Source organism: Malania oleifera, chromosome 5 (assembly GCF_029873635.1).
Source record: "Malania oleifera isolate guangnan ecotype guangnan chromosome 5, ASM2987363v1, whole genome shotgun sequence".
Taxonomy (NCBI): Eukaryota; Viridiplantae; Streptophyta; class Magnoliopsida; order Santalales; family Ximeniaceae; genus Malania; species Malania oleifera.
Window position 1 is genome coordinate 6,047,375 of NC_080421.1, and position 24,142 is coordinate 6,071,516.

The window sequence follows — 24,142 nt, forward strand, 5'->3', positions numbered from 1 at the left end:
TTGGTCAGCTCAGTCCCCGCGCGCGCGCACAGAGAGAGAGAGAGAGAGAGTTTGGGTACATTTGTTCGGCGGGATTTAGGAAATATCACTTTCCTTTCTGATATTTAACCCATTGTACTTTTCTAATTACAAATCCTATGCTAGTGCTTATAAGACTTTCTAGTTTACTCAAAATTGAACCATTTATAGCTCATTATGTATTTGCATTGGATGTTGTGAGTTTTTTTTTTTGTTATATGAAAATTATAATTATAAACCAAATGGATATGTACAATATCACTGGACATGTCCAGGAAAGGATCTGCTACACAGACACTTAGAAAACTTAAAATGGTTGAGAATAATTACAACTCAAAACATCAAAATTTGGGCATCCCCAGGAACAAAAGGATGACAAAACAATCAAACAAATTCAGACAACTAAAGTGGAGCACTCCCCCAATGCAATCAGCAAGCCAAATAAGGCTAGAATAACTACTATTCAATTCAAACATCAGAACTCATACAATTAGATAGGAAAATTTACGATAAACAACTCTGTAAACTTGGGATTGGGCGGAATTGATGAAGGACTTTGGAAGGGTAGCAACTCCCTCAAACTTTCTCTTGTTCCTAGCGTGCCAAAGGCTGTAAACCGTAATGGCAAGGCATGCTTTCTTAACAACAGTCTGAACTCCTGTACCCCTGGCCTCTTTACGCATCCACTTAAGAGCATATTTAATTGTAGTCATGCCTCTTGAAATGCCCATCCAACCCCTAGTGAAGCTCCACACACAAGAGGAAAACTTGCATTTGAAAAATAGATGATCATTGGTTTCATTTTCTGAGTTGCAAAAGACACAAGATTGGTCCACACCATCCACCCAGAATCTATCACAAGTCAGCAACTTCCCTTTTGCGCCAAGCCATAATATAAAGGAATGTTTCGGAAGGCAGCAATTCTTCCATAATGTAGCATGCAAAGGGACTTTGTTACCCCTGTTTCTCAAGAAGTGATAGGCTTTAGAGCAGTTAAAATGCTCATCTTTAGCCCATTATCTCACTTGCTTTTCAGCCCCATCTGAATTTCCACACTGCTGCATAATCTCATTTTTTTTATCTCAATTATTCTCTTGAAGATGGGTGAATCTTCATTGCTTACAAAAGCACCCCATAAGCTGCTCCTTTTCAAATAGACATGGCTAATCCACTTGGACCACAACGAGTCTTTTTTTGATATGGATGTTTCACAGTGCCTTAGTAAGAAAAGCTCTATTCTAGAATTTTAGATCAAAAACCCCAAGACCCCCTTCATCCTTGTAGACAAACCTCATTCCAAGCCACAAAAGGTTTTCTTCTCACCCCTCCCCGTCCCCCCCCCCCCCCCCCAAAAAATAGGAAGGATCTACATAACTTGACCACATGAGCCAACACAGTCTTTGGAATTGGAAATATGGCAAGCCAAAAATACTCCACTCCCTGAACAACAGAGTTCAGCAACTCTAGTTTACCAGCATAAGATAGGGAGTGCCTCGACCAGGAACCAAAAAGGCGAGAGATCTTACTAATCAGAAGAGAGTAATGCATTGTGTTCAAACGAATGGAAGCCAATGGTGTAACGTCTCACAAAATGATATGCTTGGGAATGTAAAATAAAAAAATAAATAAATAAAAAAATAATAAAAAAAATATATAAATAATTTAAGATTTAAAATTATATTGAATAATAAATAAATTAATTAAATAATAAGGATTATGAATTAAGTAATATATATATATATATATATATAGGTTAAAATATATTATTATATTATTTAAATATATAGAAGCTTCAGGATTTCAAAATTTTGAAGAAGCAGAACGCTCCCCACTTTGCTTCTCACGCTGTCTCTATCTCGTCTCCTCCGTTTCTCTCTCCCACTCTCCTCAAATTCACGGTTAATATTTGCTCGATTGAAAATCAAAAAATACCGTTGGACTCTATTCTCCACCACTGACATTTCTACTGGAGCGGATTTGTCGTAGGAATGGTGTAGGCATATCCTCTGGGGTAAGGTAAATTCTCACTCTTATCTCAATTTTTCTTAAATCTTAAGCCCAATTGACGATCAAACACCACCACGAGAATCTAGGTGTAACGACTCGAAAAATAATGATATTTAAATATTAAAGAGAGAGGGAAATGGAAACAGAAATGAAAGGAGGCAGCAGACTTCGTCGACGAAGCCGCTCCTCGTCGACGAGAAGATGCCGAGAGGGGTTTTTGGGACAGTCTGAAATTCGTCGATAAGGGAGGAAGTTCGTCGACGAAATTATTGAAGGACTCGTCGACGAGGTGACGTGTCTCGTCGACGAATCCGGCTCTATAAATAGTGAAAACTTGGATTTTTATGAAATTTCAGCGTAGGAAATCCTCTTCTTTCTCTCTTTACGTTCCTCTCCTTCTCTCTTCGATTCCAGACCCGTTTCTCGTTGGATCGAAGATCTGAGGCTACCACGACGCTCCTGACGAAGTTCTCTACAAGTCTGCCGGAACTGATCGTTGGAGAAATTGGTTTGGATTTCGTCCCAATCTCAGGGTAAGATATTTTATTCAGTATTTGTATTTCCCTCAGTTATAAGAAATACAATACACGAAAAAATACTAATGTTTTGTTCTGGGGGATGTGGTTTTCAGGGCATTGAGTGGAGAACCCTGCAGGTATCGGGCTAGAGTACAGTAGGGGCTTTTCAGAGTTAAGGTAAGGGAAATATGCTATGTTAGGAGATTTATTTATGTTATCAGAAATTATATATATAAGCATGAATACTAGATATTATATAGAATGTGAATTTTCAAAGTATGTGTGGCTTGAGTGCATGATATTGATATGCAGTTTTTTAGTATTTCAAGTTATACAGCTATAGATAGATAATTGCAGTTTTTATACAGATAGAATATGTACACATATATGAGTTACGCTGATACTTGCCATAGGAAATTGGAGTTTGATATCAGCGATCATGGTTTTTTGAAAATAGCTCCGTTAAAAGGGGTTATGATATTTGGAAGGAAAGGTAAACTTAGCCCTAGGTTCATTGGCCCGTTTAAGATTCTAGAGAAAGTGGGGCCAGTTACTTACAGGCTAGCTTTACCACCTGTGTTGTCCAGGATACACGACGTATTCCATATCTCCATGTTGAGGAAATACGTCACAGACCCTTCTCATGTAATTAACTATGGTGAATTAGAGTTCAATGATTCACTAGTTTATGAGGAGATACCACTACAGATTCTAGACAGGAAAAAGCAGGAATTACGTAATAAGAAGATTTCTTTAGTGAAAGTCCTGTGGAGAAATCACGCAATAGAAGAAGCTTCTTGAGAGCTCGAGGAACAAATAAGGCAGAACTATCAGCATTTATTCAGTGGGGTTTAGTTATAGTCAGAAAAGTGGAAATGGTTATGAACTGTTTCTTTTGCAGGTTAGTCAATACATGCAGTAGTTTAGTTAGTAAGTAGTATTTTTCAGGGCATACTCTTCGCCTGAGGGCTTGCTAAGAAAGGAAAGTGCACTAGTAACTTTAAATGTGGCAGTAGCTGCATAACGTACTAGGGCAGAGGGAACCTACTTGTATGGGCGGATAGATTTCCCTATTCTTGGGGCCTTCGCCAATAAAACATTGTTTGAACTATGAAAGTACGAGATTAATCTAATACTTGAGGGCTTACTGAGAAAGGTGAGTGCCCTGGTATACTTCAGTAGCGACCCTTGGGTTGCTAAATGTATCAGAGCAGAGGGGTGCTACTTGTATGTGTGAGTAATCACCCCTATCCTTGGGTAATCTCATAGGTTAAATCTTTTGCATGTGATTGATTAGGCTCAGAGAATGATTTCAGTGTTTATGATAATGTTTTGCAAATGTTATTAAAATGATATTTATGAACCTCATGTTAGTCACACGCTGTTTTAATATATTATTTTTTCCCTTACTGAGATGTGTCTCACCCGAATATGAATTTATCTTTTCAGGATTTTCTTGAGATCGAGCTTAGAGAGCTCGAATTTTTATATTATTTTTGGGAAATAGAAAGAGAAAAAGGTATATTTTTATGTTAATTTTGAGATGTATAAATTTATGTTTTATGTTCTATGTTTTAAGTTTTCTGAGATATGGATGGTTGGGAATACTGGTATTTGGGAATTATGTTTTGGAGATATATATATATGAGTACAGGTGGTAAATAGTTAATTTGGATTATGGATAGGAATAGTAAACTCTGGGATTATATTTATGTTTCTGATGCGTACATGATACTAGTATGTGGATTATCAGGTAAATGAATGGATAAGTAGCACTCCGGGCCCACGTAGAGGATCGGGCGTTACAATACAAATGTGTTTCAGGTCCTTCGAGTAGCCAAAACTAGTGTTCTAACGTTTGGGGAGCGTGATTTTTTGGTTAGCGCTGCATAAGTACTTGTGTAAGTACTGAATTGTAGTTGGGGAGTCATTTTGGGTTATGTAGACACCCGAGTTTTGGTTTTGGTTTGTTGGAACTTAGACTCTGGTATGACATTATGAATGTAATAGGTTGAATTATTTCGCTGTGTATATTATGTGTATATGATTGTATAGGGTATCCGTGAGCCCTACGGGGTCGAACCCTCATTTATGTAGTATCATGGATGGTTGTATTATACAAGGACATGTTAGGTTACTAAATCACACCCTGGGGCCCATTTTCGGGTTCGGGGCGTGACAAGTACTCAGGTATACATGGCTCTAAAACTATATTTTGTTTTCGCTATTTGTTTGTTTAAATTAATCATGGGATGATATTCCTTTGGACCCCACTGGGTCCAAGGGTGTGTGTGGTATCAGAATTAGCATTGATGATGTCATTATTATGATTATTTGTGAATTAATTTTAGGGGCGTTACACCCACGCTAGTTGTGTCTTCCACTTTCTTTGTGGGGTTGGTTTTTCCATTGCTCTCATTCGAGTTTTCTATTTTCTCGTGTGATTCGAGATCAACTGGTTGTTGGTGGGGAACAAGTTCTCCATGGCCCTTTTGTTGTAAAATCATGTGGAACATGTCCTCTATCTTCTTTTGGGAGGTTGTCATGTCCTCCATTCTCCTTTGGAAGATAAGGAATTCCTCCCTTGTCACACCCGAACAGTCTCTAGGTGTAAAGTGAATGGACTGGGGTGATTGATCACCCGTAACAGACTCTGACCCTAAATTGGTGGTTGTTGTCATGATTCAAGGACCAATGATCAGAAATAAGATGAAAACCTCTCAGAAGCATTCCCATAGATGACGCCAACTGTTGCTGAATAGAAATGTCGAGTGACCTCCGAGGAAACTTTCCGATCACGATTTCTAGAAAAAGAGGAAAATGAAGGTGGCTTGGAGGACCCAGGGTGTACTCCGGGGGATCACTCCAATGCCTAAGTAAGGAATTGCTCTAGAGAAGTTGTAACCAACAGTAAAGCTGGGTTAGAATGAGATACCTTTGCCTCCTCGCAATACCCCCCTTTTATATTGACGAGGTTTAACCCTTGAGAGATTTGCCATTTTATGGCATTTAGCTTGAATCACTCCGGTCATTATACTGTCGGCGTGGGTCACTCTGGCCATTACAGCGATGGCGTGGATCACTCTGGCCATTATTGGGTTGGCGCCAATTGCTCTGTTCGAGCAAAGGACTTGGGTGGTGACTGCCCTCATCAATGCTGGGCCTTAATCTTCCTTTGTCTCATGGTAGTTGATATATTTGGAGTTTATTAGACAGCATCAAAATTAAATTCTCTAGGGGAATCTAGGAGCATGAATTTTAGAACTTGGATTCATATTTACCGGTTTGGACAAAATATTGAGTGTTGTCCAACCAACACTAGTCCTAATCCAAGATTTGAATTCCAAGTTCCCAGGGTATATTTATATTCTTCTCACCATTTGTTTTTTCTGCAGCGTTTTTGGAGGAAAGCTTGTGCTCCGTCTTCCCTCCGGAGTGGTGTGATTGGAGATCTCTTGCATACCACAATTCATTGGCATACCTGACAGCTGAAGTTTGCCTAGAAGCAAGCAAATGTGGCTGGCATTTTCTCTAGGTTCTTTCCTTCTACTCTTATAGAGTGTTCATGTTCCTACTTAGGGGGAATTGAAGATGGATGCTTGTAAAGTTTGGGAATGCAGGAAAATCTAGGTGGATATTTAAGTTTGGCATGTGGTTTTTCTACCATATAATTATTGTAACTTCAATTGCGCACCAACACTAAGCTTAGCTTTGTATTTAGCAGCACCTTAAGTTTATTTATAGAATGGAATATGGTAAGAACAGAATGAAATGAAATGAAAATTGAAAGGAAACACGTGCACGGGTGAACAACTAATAGAAAATCATTACCAACTAATGCGGCGGAAAAATGCAAATAAAAACAATTAAAATGAAAATAAAAAAAAATGAAAAAGAAAAACATTAAGATAGAAAGGTCAGAGGACTTCGGCAAAACCTCTTTATTGGGATCGAAGGGGATCGTGGGAGGCTTGAGTTGCTGTTCATTGACCCTGACGTTGTTATCATTCGTTGGATCCACCAGTTCTACTGTGTCGTGGGAATGAGCATGTTCAACGATATACGAGCTACATCGGGATCTCAGCCTCCAAGGAAACAGACGGTATCTAGAGTTGCAGAGAGGGTCTTGGTGATTTGGGAAGGGTTGTTTATCCTTGAGTTTATGCAGCAACTTCATCTGCTTCTTCACTAAGCGGTCCTTGTCATAGACTTTCCTTTTGGATTCTGTAAGCGCACGCACCTGCAACTTTCTCAACCCTATGGTATTATCAAGTAAAAAGTCAATCTGTTTTATAACCCATAATACATAATGCTGAATTTTAATAAGTACATAAGATGTCTTACCGTAAATCAACCTGTATGGAGTCATCCCTGAAATTTTCTTGATTGTAATTCAATAAGCCTAGTGCGCATCAACCAATTTCTCGAACTAGGATTTTCGATTAGGGCACCCCTTCTTCTCAAATATGATCTTGACTTCTAAAAAGAACTGTCGCTTATCCTGCATTGGTGTTTGATTGGTGGAAAAGTAGTTCACAATATCATTAACCCGAAGGTCACGTGACATGTCGGTGATAGGATAGATGATGTCTAACATTGTCAACTCCGGCAGTCTCCATCGCACATCAGGGATCTGTATTGCATCTATCTCTGTGGACTGCCCCTCTGATTCAAGTAACGCACTAATCAAGGGAACTTTTTCATCAATTACCTCAGGTTGTTCAGGAGCTTCATTCTCAAATGCACCATCAAGACCAAATGCTGAAAACAGCACCAGCGTGATAATTTGATTTTCATATTTCACTCATAAAGGCTGATCTCACCTAATGGGGATAATTTTTGTTATTTTTATGTTTCAAACATGTAGTCACGATATTTCATCGTGGACAAGGATTGTGTAATCGTGACAAATATAGTGTTGGTGATGCTCAGTTGGGATAGGAACAAGAATATAAAAAAGAAAAATGAAAATAAAAATAAAAATAACCACTTATTGTATCCCCTTTGGTAGGATCAACTGATGGATGCCTGCATTCTCCCATTTTCAATTTTGCCCAAGAGCCCTTGACTTTTATATGGGTGGCATAACATTTATCTTTTTTCGCTTATATGGGTGGTTTTAAACTTACGGATGACTCTAAATTGGGCTTCTAACTTTTTTAAAAGCTATAAAACTACTCCAATGTGAGGAACATGCATTTTTAATTATGTAATTGTCAAAAAGATAAGATTTCGTATTAGAATGGAAGATGGTTCAACTTGAAGTCTTGAATTTAAATTTATACAAAATTTAATGAAAGTTTGTTCGATATAAATTCAAATTAGTTTTCAAATAGGGAAATAAGAAATTTAGCTGTATTTTAATCGTTTGCCTTGAAAATCTGCATGTTAGATTAGTATAAAAAATTAAAATACAAATTAAGAAAATCAAAGACAGGAGAAGAGAAGGGCGGAGTAGATTGTTTGAGCATTTGAAATGCAGGCCAAGCACCGCAAAGTGAGGAGTGAGTTAGTCATTATTTTTCTAGTTTTAAAAAGTAGGTGAAAGTTTAAAATAACATAGAATAAGATAGTGAGGAAGAACTTAATATCTTTTAAGTTAGCGGAGGAAAGTGCCCTCGATCGAATGAATTGGGGAAAAAGTATTCATGTAGCCTAGTCCACTTAGTGGGACTTTAAGGCTTACTAATGTCGTTATTTTATGTTTGGAGTTTAGAGAAAGCATACTAAAAATATTATGTAAGTACAAATAGGTAAAATTCAATTTTGCATTAAAAGTAAAATTTAAAAATAGTTAAAAGAGAATGCAAGATTTTAAAATTTTTAAAATTTAATATGTTAACCAAATTTATTATTAATTATCTGATTTTATTTATTTTCATACTAATATATGGTTGTGTCATATAAATATAAAAATATATACACACATAACAAGTAGTTACGTAATATTATTATTAAAAAATTAAGTGTATCTTGATGATCTCATGAAAGAAGTTAAAGAACATTAAAATATTTCAAATCATATAAAACATGATAATCTTTTAATTATTAAGAATCTATATAACTGAACCAAATAAAATATTTTCAAGGGAGATTGTAAAACTTATTCTTAGGTATTAAATATCTGTGAAAAGTAATTTTAAGTGGGTATAAGGGATAATAATGGTATTCCGCTTCTGGCAATTTAAAATGTTCGTTAGTGTTAACGGCTTCTTTCATCCTCTATTCCCTTGCCTTTCAATATCAACCTTTCCCTCCCGCTCTCTCTCTTCACTAGTTGCTGGAACCAAGTACCGACAAAGATTTTATATCTTCCCTACTATAGATTTCTCAGGAAATACCCAAGAAACTAAAGACCCATTTTCCTTCTAACCAAACAGGCATCAACGAATCAACTTGACGACTGATTCTCCTCACTTTAGAGCTAATGGTGCAAAATTTTGAAGCCCCATTTTCCTCCTTAAACTTTCCTCAGGCTCAGAATTCCTCTGGAAGAAGCAATGCACACTATGTTAGAATGATCTCTGCGGTTCAAGAAAGCTCCAAGAAGCCTCAGGTTAATTTGATTATTTAATTTTCCATTTTCTAGACTTGAAATTGTTTTTTTTTTTTAAGCTATTAGTTCTTTTCCCGGTTCATGTTTTTCTTTAATGACTTGGTCAGATGGGCGTTTTCTGTTTCTGTCTGTCTATCAAATTTTTTTTTTCAGGTGGGAACCGCCATGGATGTATTGAGGGGATGGGATCACCAGCCAAAAGGAGGAGGAAGAAGAAGAATCAGTGGTGGCTTTGGCAGTGAGGAGTATGTTGATGAAGATGATTTTGAAACCAGAAGACAGCGAAAGTGTCGATTTAGTAAAGGAGGAAGAAGAAGAAGTCGTGGTGGTGGCTTTGGCAGTGAGGAGTATGTTGATGAAGATGATTTCGAAAACAAAGGACGGCAGAAACATAAATTTAGAGCTAAGGGCAAAAATCTTCATTATGACCCAAAACTAGCTTTGAAGCTTGCCAAAATGCGCCAGAAGAAAATGCGAAAGCAGATAATACAACATGAGCGTGACCGCAATTGCTATTTTCTTCACTTCACCTTTGAATGGAGTTTCTATTCTGATACTGGAAGGGCATGCTCCTCGTACCAAAATGAAAGCACCTGCCCTATTGAGGAGAAGACCATTCAAGAACCAAGCACCTTCCCTTTTGAGGAGGAGAAGATCACTCGAGAACCAAGCACTTGCCCTTTTGAGGAGAAGAAGATCATTCAAGAACCAAGCCCCTACCCTTTTGAGGAGGAGAAGAAGATCATTCAAGAACCAAGCCCCTGCCCTTTTGAGGAGGAGAAGAATATTTACGCACCGCGCCTTTCTTATGTCATCTTTTGTAGATTCTTATACATGCTTTGTTTGTTTTGGTTTCTGTGTCGTTGTCTCCTGGGTTTATCTGCCCTTTTGAGAAGAAGCTGAATATTCCAGTATAGTGTCTTTCTTGGGTCATCTTTTGGGAATTCTCATACATGCTTTGTCTTGGTTTCTATGTCGTTGTCTCCTAGGTCCATCTTATAAAGAGATTGTGTAGCAATGATGCATCATTTAAATGAAGTTTTACTTTTGATCATGAGTCCCATTTGGCTTCTGCTTTGCAACTTTTATGGATTCACTTTAAAATTTGATGGATATCAAGTCAGAAACCACAATAGTAATGAAATTTGAGTCTTCTATAGGGGATGGCAAAGACATCTAGATGAACTAGAGTTTCATTTCTTCTAGGAATTAAAATTTGTGCTTGAGAGAAGCCAGAAAGAACGCCTAGATTTACCGTAACACTTTCCAATATCGTGCTTGTACTCATTCTCTAAGAGCAAATTACAGCCCTCTACTTGAATTCAACTTTTAGTAGACATGTATGAATTCTTCATTGACTAAGCAAGCAGCTTAGTGTTGTGACCATTTTAAAACTTTTTTGCATTTTCATGTTCTGAAAACTGTGGGATGAAGAAATATAATGGCATATGCAGGAAATATGCCAAGTTGAAGTATTTAAATGTCAGACATGTATTACTCTTGGATAGTGAGATTCCTAGCAAGAATCCCCTCGAAAGTAATTCCAGGACCAAAAGCCAGTATCAAGCCCCACTCACCATCTCCCTGGCCTGCCCTTTTCACCTTCAAGCTCTCTTCTAGCATGTACTCCAACACATACACAATAGTGTTACTGCTAGCATTTCCATAATCTGCTAGAGCTCTCCTACTTGCATTCAACTTCTCAGGCAACAAGTCGAGCCTCTTTTCCAACCGGTTCAAGATTGCAGGCCCTCCAGGATGGACTGCCCAAAACATCTTGTTGTACTCCTCACAAAGACCAGCAATTCCCATCAGCTTGTGGCAGAACCCCTCAATGTGATCTTCAATTATTTGTGGGAGCTCTCTGGATAGTTTGAAGCTGATCCCCTCTTCGGTAAGCCGCCCATCGATAGCCTTCTCAGTCTCTGGCAAAAAGTGCTGGATCGCTGTATGAAGCTCAAAAAGAGCCCTCTCAGCTCCTCCAACTGGCTCTGAGCCAATTACCATGGCTCCAGCTCCATCCCCAAATAGGGCAGCCCCAACCAGATCATATGGCCTATCAACACTCGGAGGTTTGAATCCCATGATGGTAGTTTCTGAAGTGGCAAGCAACACTCTGCTCCCTGGATTGTTCTCAGCGATGTCTTTTGCAACACGGAGGCCAGCCACACCTCCAGAGCAGCCCATGAAGTAGAGCATGACCCGGTGTGTTTCGGGACTGAGCCCAAGTCCTCTTGCAAGGTAAAGGTCACCCCCAGGGAGTCGGGCTTCGCTGGAAGAGACATAGACCAAGTGGGTTATGTCTGATAGAGGCCTTCCCCAGCTCTTGATGCAGGCTTGTGAGGCTTCAATGGCCATCTGGGTGACAGCTTTGTTGCAGATATCTAATCTTTGCTTGACAGTGGGGAGGCCTTCAATGGCAAGCTCTGGGTACTTCTTTAGTATCTCCTCTGACATGACCACATATCTTGTTTTTACTGTTGTCGTCTTGCCTGTTAAGAAATACCAAAGAGGGGGAAACTAAACATGTTAGAAATAATTCAGCTAGGAGGGAGAGAAACTGAACGTTACTCAATAAATCCACCTTCTCTATCACCCGACCATCTTAATTATGAGTTGTTCTGGGCATGAACAGAGGATGGACCATCACGGTCTGTTGATGAACTTCAAATCCTCATTAATTGTGGAAAGGTTCAGTGAATTGGTGTCCATCTTATCTTCATAATGGAAATTCATATGGGTCCAAAAATTGAGTCCCAAAAACTTACTGAGTTACTTTCTTTCAATATAGCCTTGATATATGCGTATGTGTGTGTGTGTGTGTGTGTGTAATGGGAGTGGAAAAGCTATTCAAGTTCCTAGGCTTTGGGGTTCAGCTTGATTCGGCATTTCACTTGAAAATTCTGAAGAGGTTATGAATTACTGGAAAGGATCTGCATCTTTTCAGTGAAATGCTTAAGAGTGAAACAATGTGCCAAAGTGACAGATTTGCAACAGCAACTACAAAATTGGGCGATCTCAAATTTACCCATTTGCCGTTTTTTGGCCGAGTTCCCACCATGTCACAGTTTGTCCCAAATTTCATGAGAAACCCATTAAGTTTTAAGTCTGCCCTGGATCATAAGAAATAAAAGAAAGAAAGTTGTATTACACACAGAGTCTAGAGAGCTTCTGCTTGAGCTCTGGGTCATCGCAGTTGGTGTTCCTGAAGTACCCATCAACTAAGAACTCCTGCATGACAAGCTGGTGAGGGAAGGCCTTGCCAAGAGCCAGAACTGTAGCTTTGCCAGGATTGGCTTTCTTGGATAAACCTCCTTGCATGATCTCTCCACTCACCATCTCTCTCTCTCTCTCTCTCTCTGCCTGCAAGGCAAATGCTGAGGGATTTCCCAAGAGGTTGAAGAGGAAATGGATTGGAATGCTAATATATATAAACACGGTTGGATTGTATGTTCTAGATGTTTAAGTAGGGTTTAAGGGAGTCTTAGTTCATAGTGGGGGGAGATGAGGTCTGTTTCTCATGAATAGTGTTTTAGTGGATTATAGTTGAGGAGCAAGGAGCTCATGGGGTCATTGTACAAGCGGCTGGTGGAAGTTTGGTGCTCTGTTTACTCTTTATTGTACATGTATTATACATGTGCTATGCAAGGTATATGCCCTAACTTAGGCCATAGCTCATTAAACAAATCTTTTTAGGAAAAAAACACCAATGCAGGTCTCGAGTATGCTTAAAAAGGAAAAGTAAAGATCCCAAGTTATGAATTTTTCAATTAATAGTAATAACAGCAGTAGTACTAAAAGATAAAAAGTTGTACCTTAGATGTTATATGTGACCTTTTTCACTGGCGGCCTATGCACTTTTGTTTTTGGCCAAAGCATTGTACTCTAAATGTAAAATTCTCACATTATGGTTGTTCTAAAAAGCATTTTATGAAAATGTGGCAAGTCACCTAAAATCAAATTACCAAATTCAAGTTGATCAGAGAATAAGAAATTCAATTTAAAATCAGATTTAAATATATTTAAATTAAAGTTTTCTATTATTATTAAAAAGTTTCAATTGAAGAAATTAACTCAATGCAGCAAATTGCTTCATTAACCCACTAAAAGCCAATACGCTTCACCCAGACACACGTTCAGGCAGCCTGCAATAAAGATGGTTTCCTTTTTTTTTTGTTTGGATTAATAAACTTATGTATTTATTTATCTTTATTTTTATTTTCAACACATTCCTTTGAAAGTCTAGACTTCTGGATGATGTAAAATCACAAAAAGGGCAGGGGAGCAAATACACAGGAGCATAAGCAAAGCTATATATATATATATATATATATCTTGGTAGAAGATACACGATTTCATATATAATTACAAACCCTTGTTCCAACAAATCTCACATTTTGGCTAATCCAAACACAACCCTGCTCAGTCCATACACAATTTGCTAATTTACCTTCGAATCACTCAATTTTTTTCCAACCCAATGTAATATTTAATGGAACAAGGCAATTCAGAGGTCAGATAGGCACTTCCCGTTGATAAAATCAACCACCTGGGTGACTGTCTGATCAAGTGCTGCAGTCACTGCTTGCAAATTCTGCAAGAATTCCTCCGCGGTTGGCTTTTCGCCATCCACTATATCCGTCACAGCTTTCACAAATATTGCGGGAACTTTCAAAATATCTGCTACATATGCAACGGCAGCTCCCTGAAAACCAAAATATTGTGGCAAAATATCACTACACTGCAGTGCAGGAGATGAGAAACATGTTATATCTCGTTTGGTTTTGCAGGGAAACCAATCCAGGAAAAAGTCCCCCATTGTGTCCTCCAAAGTTTATTTTTGTGACCCAGATACAATTTTAGATGGTATCATACAATACATGACCTGATTCACATGATGTACTTAAGAATTCGTTGAAATGATTACTACTTTTTATATATCTCATTGCTAATAATTTTGATCATTTAAGTTTTAACAAAAATTTAGCATATTACAGATGCAAACCATGATACTGCACACAAAATAGAAAATAAAGAATACAACATATGACTCGATAGAGAATTTGACGTCAATGTTGGGGAGACACAGGAACTCATTCGCATAGTTATATGTGAGCAGGCACAAAATCTGTAGAGCTTTCCCAAACCACACCTCTAAATCAGTTAAGGGTGTAAGAGCATGGAATGAGGATAACAAGGACAATCCATTTATAAATCACAAAAGACAGAATGAAATTTAATGCGGTACCCAAAGTGGGCTATGTCCACAAGGGGAAAGAGAGACTTTCTATACTGTAGAGAAACACAAACACCTATCCTATCGTGTAATAGACTGAGCAGCTTGGGCTAATCCAACGCCTCACGTGCCTCCCTCGCTTGCCACTAGCTCATGGCTTATTCATATTTACAGAGCATCTTATGTCTTTGTACAGCAGGAGAAAAAACAGTGATGGGAGAATTTCCAACAGCAACATCTGTGGGTGAAGGCATTCCCACACAATAAAATTCCCTAATGCAACTCTATAACACAGTGAAGCCATACATTAAGCTCGAGACAAAATTCCCTACTATATTCTGTCAAAGAAAAATGTGAGGGAATGGCAGCAACAAACCATTTTGATATATTTTCATTTCATGAGAACATAAGCAGGGAATAATAAAAAGGCTACCTCCATATCTTTAATTGTAGCATCGTTTGCAATTATTGCTGCTTCATCCTGTGGGGACATATCCAGAGAGTCGCCAGTAGACAATTTTCCAACCTGAAACACGCAAAAAGAGGCTGACTTTAATAACCATTTTGCCTGATGCAGTTGTGATGATAAGGCGTCAATATTTACTTATAAATAAAAGAAAATAAAAAATGAAAAAACTTAATCAATATGCCTATTGAGCTGCATTTGAATATAAGTACAAAAAGGCTGACTTTAAAACCTACCTCTGCTACATGACTACTACTAAATAGATACATTCAATAGCTACACTTGGTTATCACAAAAGTTCTATCATTTATTTATAACTCAAAAGCATTGTCAATTCCTACCACCGAGGCTGGTGAAAAATCATTGAATATTTACCTTCATTGAACACTGTCCAATGTATTTACACCTTTATAATTATTATACATTCCTTAACTAATAAATGCATCACTGGATATAAATCAAGCTAAACTGTAGAAACAAGTATTTGTTTAGCAGGACTAATTAGTAGGGGTGAGGCCTTAGTTGCAGCAGCAGCTGCTGCAGTACAACTGAATACAAAGCATTTTCATACAAAAGGTTTTTCTAGTAATATATAGGCTCACAGGTCAGGTTCATGCAGAATTTTTTGTGCAGCCTCAGTGCGATCTTATTTCAAGTCCTTGAAATTTAAGACATAGTTGGACCAAATTTTATTTCAAGACAATTGTGCCAGATGACCATGTTCATCTAAGACAGGCCTCAATCAGACCCAAGAAGCAAATATTGTTTTAGAGACCAGAATAATCTCCATAACAATATAGAAGCACTTTCAGAAATTTGGAAAACACGTTTTTTTGACAAAATAATTCCTTTTGAAGGACCCAAAATCATGGTGTATTGCCTATAAAGAAATGAATGGTAACTTGTCCGCATTAGACAAAGCCATAAGTAAGCGTTGTTAGATTGGACACATACATATACACTACAACTTCTGCAATTATTTTTCAAAATACTAGGTCAATTCAATTAGAATTGAAATAAATTCTTTCTTGGAAACAAGAAATTGCCCATTTGCCATCGTTAAAATTTTTAATTTGTGATAATTGTGTGGCACAAACTTAACAAGATGAAGTAATCAAAGCGCTATTCTTTAACGCTACACTTGGGAGCATGAATTTCAAACCTTAGATTTGGAATTGGCTGGATTTGAACGAATTTCAATACAATTTTATATTACATCTTACCCAAATCCAATACAATCCCAAATTCAAGGCTTCTTCAAACAAAGGGTAAGAGTAAATTTCCACTGATTTACAGCTTCTGCAAAGGTTCATATCTTAATGACTTGTGCTCCAACTTCCAATGTCCAGAATACAGGATCATATGTCAAAGTTCTATGAATAGTTTCATGATTTACTTAAAAAAGTAACTATTTTTACTGTGAGCAAGTGTAAAGAGGTGGTTTGAAATAAAACAAACAAGAAGCAAGAAAGTGGCTTTAAAGGATTAAATCTGGCTGAAAATATTAATGAATTGCTATTCCAGAAAATAATGGATCAACGCATTCCACCACATGGCAATCACCTTTGAGTTAAGCTCCTTCAAAAGATTCGGCGTTGGGAATGCCTGTCGCAAGCCAACTCCATATAGATCAAAAACCTGCAGAACATAAATGAGGCAGGTGAAAAATGATGGCAAAACCCTCTAAAGTCTGGCACAGACAGATCTCTAGTAACTTGCTTGCATATCCTAAACTCGCAATCAACAAGAATTTAAATCCCTAAAGCTTTACCTGGGGGTCATAAATCCCAGAAATTTCAATCAGAAATATGAAAGAAAGTCGAAATAGATGTTATTTTGGAACATTGGTAACTTATAGTTGTACTTCAACAAATAACAACGAATAGTGCTCATAACAGCATTAGTATCTTCATTCATTATCATACAGTTTCTGCATGATAAAAACACAAAAAGGCTTTAGGAGACTGAAACCTGCACTTATTATGGTCTTCCCTAAATGATTTTTTTTGTCAGATGCAAATCATTTTGAGTGGCAGTTCCTTTTAACTACAGTGAATTAAACAAGGAAACAGTATCTAGCACATACACTTTCAAACAGAATTCCCATTAAGAACAACAGACAGATGCATATAAACTTTCCACATGGTGCAGCACTCTGTTAATATACACCACTTTTGTGAGGTATTTGCACTCCACATCATTCAAGTGCCCGCCTATGTCAATAGTATGGTTTCAGGATAGGACCAATGACCAACACAGAGAAGTAACAGCATGAGGTGGGTCAACCTGGCTTGATATAGATAATTATATACAAATATGCATGCAAAGATCAAATTAAAATTTTACATTCAAGAAAGATTTTAGTATGCATATCATTGGTTTAAATAAATTTTTACAATCTTGTATATTCTTTTTTTATATATCACACATATACATGTTTTGCATATTTTCTAGAAAGGATAAATATTATTTGTTGGAAACATTAAACATTCTTACACAAATGTATTATTTTTTCACACACAACACTCGTATTAACATAAACTGAAGTGCTTCTGTTTTAAATTTTAATAAATAATTAAATATATATTTCAGCAAAAGTGTTATACAAGAATCTATACATGGTGCAACATGAGTTTTCTGCACTGCTTCCTGTCTAGAAGGCAATGTTGCTTGAAATTTCATGAAGTGCGGAGAGAATACATATATACATATATTCTAAGTAATGACAACAAAATCTGATTGTTCCTTACTAGCGCCCCTCTCATATAAACACTGTCAGCAGTTTGACTCTCCTGCTCTTTTGCACTCCCATGTCCTAAATTATTCTTTTAAGTAGTTGCTAGGGCTGTTCAAATCTTACAAAAATCACCAAAAACCCATAAACCAGACTGAAACCAAACCATCGTACATTTCAGTTCAAATTTTTAGTTTCATTTTGATCTTATAAAAAATCACTTTAATATACATCTTTATCAAAATAAATATTTTACAATTTGTATTAGTTTATTGTTAACTAGGATTTAATAAATGTTCTAGATGCTGCAATTTTTGAATTCATTATTTTTGAATTAAATTAATAATTAGTTCTTTTAGGTAGGAGAATTTGTAGAGAAAAGGGGGAGTTCATTTAGGAAGAGAGGAGGTCAACCCCCTCCTACCAGTCTCAATAGAGGAACAGTCAAGAGACTACGCATAATCAGGGAGGAGAGGGAATCTGTGGTGACCTGCAGTCCGCATGAAGGGAGCAATCTGTCTCACATTGAAAGATAGAGGAGAGGACCAACCCTCCATCCATCCAAGAAAGCCAACATTCTTGGTTCCGAACCTACAAACCAAGAATTTATTCAGCAGTTTAGCTTGTGAATGGGCTTTTTCTAATGGGTTTGTGTAAAAGACCTTCGAAATTTATAGTTTGAAAGTTCAAAATATGGTTCAACATGGTTTCATTGGAGAACCTTCAGCTGGTATTTACAACCAAAATTAAAAAAACCAAGCAAAATGTCAAACTGATTAAAAAAATATGTGGCTTTTTTCTGGTAGCAGTTCATCATTTAGAAAAACTGAGCTGTGTGGTAGGATCTTCAGTGCCATTCAAACCAAACTGAGTTAAACAAATTACACCCCTAGTAGGAGCCGGGATGCCTTGCCAAGTTTGGCTCATCTGTTCCTAGCCGCCCAAGTTTGTTTGGGTTGTTCCCAGTTTGCCGCATTTCCAATTTAAGCATGTAGCCAGCTGTGTGACTAACTCCAGTCCAACCAGTCAGACCAATCCAGTTTGAGTTTGAAAACAGTGGTCAATAAGTACAAATTTTGACTAAATCAAAAAACGTTTGACCAGTATCATATTTTTACATTCACACTGGAAACACCTGAAACCAATGCTACATGGGTAAATTTGCAATAACACAGCTTCAATAGATATTCACATATAGATTGACAATGTAATTGGAGGGCAATGAAGACAGAACATAAATAGGACAGCCCAAATCCAGTCAAGAAGTAACAAAATACACTGGTCAGAATGGTTATCCTCTTTCCCAAGCCTCCTCCCTCGAAGGCCTAATACGCTTTAATGTTTTAACAAATAAGAAACTCCAAAAGCTCCACAACAGAAGTACTGAATATCCAAAAAATTCATCAACACAAATTCATCGATGTGCTATATACCAACATTTGAATGGGGGCAAGCAGAAAAAAGAAAGAAAACTTACAGGAATAGGTATTCTTCGATCATGGAAAGCAGCATCAGAAACAAGAAACACATCACCAATGCCCGCTCCTTTTGCCTGAAAACATTGAAGAAACAATATGTAAACATAAATCATATTATCATATTTTCCAATCTTCAACAAACTCTCTCTCTCTCTCTCTCTCTCTCTATATATATATATATATATATAGTATTTATGTTTGTGTATATATATATATTTTACTTCAAGAGTATTGAGATCAGTGGCCCAACAGGGAAAGAGAAAGAATAATAAAAATGATTCATTCCTCAATGTAATGGGAGGACAAACACTATCATCAATCAAATGAAACAGGATTAATTCCAGAATGATATCAGTGTTTGAAGATAAGAAAAAATTGTGGTGGCAGAAAGAAGCATACCTTAAAGCCACCAGCAGTGCCAGCATTTATGATAAGGTCTGGTTGCAGTGCCTGGATAGAAGCATAGGTAACCAGAGACACTGAAACCGTACCAACATTATCAACACCTGGAAATACACAGCTTGATGAATCAGCAGCAGGGAATATAAAAAATAAAATAAAATAAAACCACTAACTGAACCATGCAATACAAAACTAGTAAGAGTATGCCAGGCACTACCAAGTACAGCAGTTAAATCATGATCTGGCATCTGAAACTGACCAAACAGAAAAACAAGGCATTCAGGTTTATCTATGTTTTCTTTGCAGACAATGCTCAATGTCTATGACACAATATTAAGTAAATTGACATCTTCCTCAAAATTTTTAGAAAATTAGTGCTTGGACCAACAACTGACAAGGCATTCACATGCACTCATATACCATGCGCATACAATGCAAAGCATCTATGGATCATGTGTATACAGTACACAACATCCATGAATATAACTAAACTCAAAATTGGTTTATATAATCCACCAAATTTCCCAGTGAGTGAAACTTCCCTATAATTTTGTCCAAATACTATTCTTTGGGGCTGGTTCAAGGAGACATGCACCCAAAAAGAAATACAAATTTCAAAATTCTTTGGTGAATGGTATGTTTGCTCTCTGAGATTACAAGCTGCTCACACCTAGCACTAAAGCAATGTGACTAAGCTTTAGTGCTTAGAAACTTCTAGAAATTATGGTTGATTTTCAATTTTTGAGGCTGCTTATTGGCTCCACAGACACCCATATCCATCGCATATATAGTTCATATGACACCACCAAGTATGAATTGGTATGACTGTTCCATACATCATATATTTTCAATCTGGAACACTAAATCTAACAATTCAAAATTAAAATTTTAATTCAGTATTTTCCATATGACATGTCTATTATTTTATTAGTAAGGTGTTCTTCTAATCTATTTTAAATTTAAAAACACCTCAACATCCTATTTTAAGTATACAAGTGCTCATACACATTTTAACCTGTACATTTATATAAGCATACCTTAAGCATAACATGTTTTCAAACATGTGCCATATCACAATCCAATTTCCATCCCAAATCAGAATGTTATGCATTATAGCCTATAGGTGACATTGGTGTGCATGTGTTCTCTTTATGTATCAAATGAAAATGAAAATTTATTTTGGGAAGATATGTTTTCCTTATCAAGGCTAACAGCTTTTGATGGTATGTCAGAAAAAGTTAGGAATACAATCACCAAGAAGAATTAATACAATAATATAATTAATTAAATACAAACAATCATCACGTATCTACTTAAAGACTGTAACTAATTAGAGAAATATGGATGCTTAATGCGTTTGCAACGAGCCATTTACTAAAAAAATTGTAACCACCCATTCCAGCACATTTGGTATTGGAGTAGTAACCTATAATGTAACAGCACAAGGACAGCAAAACAAGACAGTCCTTTTGTTTTTGGTAGCCAATGGTATTCGAGGGACCCTCCCATAATTCGGCTCTGTTCCAATAAAGCAGGTATAGGATTCGGACACCGATCAACCATAAAAGTTGTCCATGCCTTTGCCAGTGGGGTGGCTTGCAAGGGGTTAAAAAAAAGTCTCAAATTGCCAAAGCACATTGGTAACTTGGAATAAAGAAATAAAGCAATTAAACAAACAATAAAACCAAGTTCTCACCTAAAGTAGAATCTTTTCCTGGCCAGATTAAATTAATATGTAGATCTTTGTACATACCATGGTATCGCACCCAAGGGACCCCTTTTGGGAACCTGCACAATTGTGCATTGAGATAAAAATTCACAACAAAATAAGATCTGGGCATTGCAAAAAAAAATACAATAAAAAAATTGCCATTATGCTAGTAACCTCAAAAGTTCACTTTGCCCTCTGGTTTCTAATATAAATTTTCAACTTAAATCCATCTGAAGAAACTATCCAAATGTTAAATTCCAAAAAATAATGCACAGAACAGAGTTTGGTCAAGCACATTTCGAGCCCAGCTAACTGTCAAACCCAATGGTTGAAGACATTCATGTGATCAAAATAAGATTGCTACCTATCAAAAAAACAAATAGAGGGACACATCAACAGCTGGACTATAGAAAAGATTCCAGCCACCACGGTACTCAGTATATAATAAAACAAGAATGTCTTAAATCACTATAAACCAAAAGCCTAACTCTATAGCTCCGGATTCCCAGGCAATATAGATTTGACAAAGAGCAGTAATGGAACACTAGCGTCTAGTGAATATAAACAAAATAATTACAACACAAGAATTTGAATAAAAGCGCAACTATATTAAAAATCATACATGAACTCTTTTTTGTTCCATTGGGAGCTACAGAAAGAGGATAGCCTATTCTAGGCAATAAAGAGTTGACAAAGTTAACGAATCTTATCATCTAAAACAAACAAATTACAGTAAGCATCTGAATAAAAGCACAACCATATTAAAAATCATACATGAGCTCTGATCCATTAGGAACTCCACATCGGGGATATCCCATTCCCCATCCAAAATCTCTTCTCTTCCCTTACCAAGTTACAACCAAAGACACCCAATATGGAAGCCTCATGCTCTAAAAATTGTGATGTCACTTGGGGGCAATAACGCATGACAATATAAGCACACTTGAACTGTAAACAACATGATAAAAAAACAGTAGCAAAAGAATCTTAAACCCTAATTAGTGAGAACATGGAAACGCACGCGGAATCGAGGTCCTTCGTGAGCTGGAACTTGTTCACGAGAGGAAGCGCTTCCGTCTGCATAGCTGCTCATTCAAACCAACGATCGAACATGTAAAATACGGCGGAAATCACTAAAATCATCAACAAAATGTAATAAAGAATCGAGCGCGAGCGCGAGAGCGTGCGAGAGAAAGAGAGAGACAAAGAGGGAATACCGATGATAAGGAGAAGGGAGGAGATTGGGCGCTTCTCAGCTCCGGCAAGCATGGCGTCCTCTGCAACTGCCGATCCGTTGCCGTGAGGAGCCATGGCGACGGCCGTACACTTATCTCTCTCTGAACAGGTCCCGGCAGATTTCAAGTCTGCTGGCTTTACATTTGGTGCTTTCTCGCGGCCGACGCCGGCAATTATATGACTTCTATTGAACGGGTGGGATTCCCTGTTTAGGTGTGGGCCCCGCCTACTACCGACGGTCCAGATTCTTCAAAGTGCTCGAACATCTGAACCGTTCAATGATGGTGACGTGGCTGTGCGACCCTACCTGCTGGCATGTTCTTGTGTTTCTCGAGGCCGATCGCCACCGTACAGACGGCCTTCTGACGGCAGGGATTTGCAGACTTCGTTTTGGTTTTGATAGTCAGCTCTTTCGGCCTTAAGCTATGTTTTCTACTATTGAAAGAAATATTTCTTCTATAATTTTTACAAATTTTATTTTATACTCTTACCACTTCATAAATAATCATTTTAAATTTGGATTGGGCTTAGTGATCGAATCAATTGAATTAGAACTAAATAAATCTTGATATTAGATAAATCAATTTTAAAATATCTATAAAAAAAAGAGATGAAGTGTCACTTTTAAAAATATTAAATTTATTCCTATAACTCTCGACGATTATTTCAAAATACTATTTTAATTATTCACAATTATCTAAAATATTATTATAATTGTGTCAAATTTATCTCCATAATTACCAATAATTATTCCAAAATACCCTTATAGTTATCTAAAACTATCTCATAATGTTCTCATACTATTTAATTCTTTATTATTTTTTTAATAATTTTTTTAAACTTAAAAAAAATAGAGATAAGTGAAGCGCGCGCATAACGTGTGTCCGACTAGTAAGTATTATTTTTATTTAATTCATTGTTATTTTATTTATAATTTTTTAAAAAAATTTAAATAAATTAGAGAGTTGTGAAACATGCACATGTTGTGTGCCCATGGATAATAAATATTATTTTCATTTATAATATGCATAAAATACATATAATATATATTTATTTTATTAATTTTATGCTACATTTTAAAACATGAATTTCAGACCTTAGATATAAATTTGGACAAATTTTAATACAATTTTATATTACATTTTATTTAAGTCCAATACAACTTCATATCCAACACCGATCTAGACATAAAGTTATTCTATTTTTTTATTAATGTTTTGACTTGATTTTATTCTCCGTCCCAAAGTTTAATTTTAAAAAAATTGTCAAATACGGCTCAAATTGCTCACCCACTCTTTAATTTTAAGTCTAAGTTCTATATTTGTCAACACACTAGAACGGAACGAGATTAATAATAGTAGTATTTAAAACGTTTTTCGATTTAAACTCAAGAAATACATTAAAAATGGTCTCAAAATTTTAAAAACATATTAAAATTAAATACCTAAAACCAATAAATTTAGGGCAAAAGATACAAACCTCACCTCAAATTTGACAAAAAAAAATATTGACATTTCTTGAGATTTCAAAAATTTTAAGGATTTCTTTTGAAATTTCAAGAATTCTAAAGACTTTCACTAAGGCTCGGTAAAAAGACATCTTGTTATATTTTACAAAAGTTAAAATTTAACGAAAACTTTTTGACATACTTTTATGAGAGATTTGTGATATTTTTAAAATCTTAAAAGAGATTAGTGAAATTTTTGGAACCTCACGAGAGAGAGAGAGAGAGAGAGAGAGAGAGAGAGAGAGAGAGAGAGAGAGAGAGAGAGAGGTTCTC

The 24,142-nt window shown here is 36.7% G+C and overlaps 2 protein-coding genes across 3 annotated transcripts; both read right to left on the bottom strand.

Annotated features, from left to right (window-relative positions):
• Window positions 1–10,574: 10,574 nt before the first annotated feature.
• On the bottom strand, window positions 10,575–12,643 carry LOC131155362 (type III polyketide synthase B). The gene is made up of 2 exons (XM_058108435.1): window positions 12,255–12,643; window positions 10,575–11,591 (listed from the first exon to the last, which is right to left on the bottom strand). Exons 1-2 carry the CDS (start codon window positions 12,436–12,438, stop codon window positions 10,594–10,596), a joined length of 1,182 nt encoding a protein of 393 aa, XP_057964418.1. The 5' UTR covers window positions 12,439–12,643; the 3' UTR covers window positions 10,575–10,593.
• A 757-nt stretch (window positions 12,644–13,400) lies between these two features.
• LOC131155364 (5'-methylthioadenosine nucleosidase) lies at window positions 13,401–22,658 on the bottom strand. Of its 2 annotated transcripts, none has more exons than XM_058108436.1 (8): window positions 22,344–22,658; window positions 22,148–22,211; window positions 21,112–21,203; window positions 19,413–19,519; window positions 19,013–19,087; window positions 16,365–16,439; window positions 14,769–14,861; window positions 13,401–13,804 (listed from the first exon to the last, which is right to left on the bottom strand). In XM_058108436.1, exons 1-8 carry the CDS (start codon window positions 22,435–22,437, stop codon window positions 13,607–13,609), a joined length of 798 nt encoding a protein of 265 aa, XP_057964419.1. In that variant the 5' UTR covers window positions 22,438–22,658; the 3' UTR covers window positions 13,401–13,606. The 2 variants fall into 2 exon arrangements, with proteins under 2 accessions (XP_057964419.1, XP_057964420.1); XM_058108437.1 differs by having other exon boundaries at window positions 21,169–21,203; window positions 22,344–22,526.
• Between the last annotated feature and the right edge of the window lie 1,484 nt (window positions 22,659–24,142).

What these genes read in the sequence shown, in the direction of transcription:
- LOC131155362 (XM_058108435.1), bottom strand. Translation starts at nt 12,438, where the DNA reads ATGGTGAGTGGAGAGATCATGCAAGGAGGTTTATCCAAGAAAGCCAAT. An exon ending in GCAGAAGCTCTCTAGACTCT is followed by an intron (nt 11,592 to 12,254) that starts GTGTGTAATACA and finishes ATTTCTTAACAG; the next exon opens with GCAAGACGACAACAGTAAAA.
- LOC131155364 (XM_058108436.1), bottom strand. Translation starts at nt 22,437, where the DNA reads ATGGCTCCTCACGGCAACGGATCGGCAGTTGCAGAGGACGCCATGCTT. An exon ending in GCACTGCTGGTGGCTTTAAG is followed by an intron (nt 19,088 to 19,412) that starts GTATGCTTCTTT and finishes CAATGTTTTCAG; the next exon opens with GCAAAAGGAGCGGGCATTGG. An exon ending in ATCGAAGAATACCTATTCCT is followed by an intron (nt 16,440 to 19,012) that starts GTAAGTTTTCTT and finishes TATGTTCTGCAG; the next exon opens with GTTTTTGATCTATATGGAGT.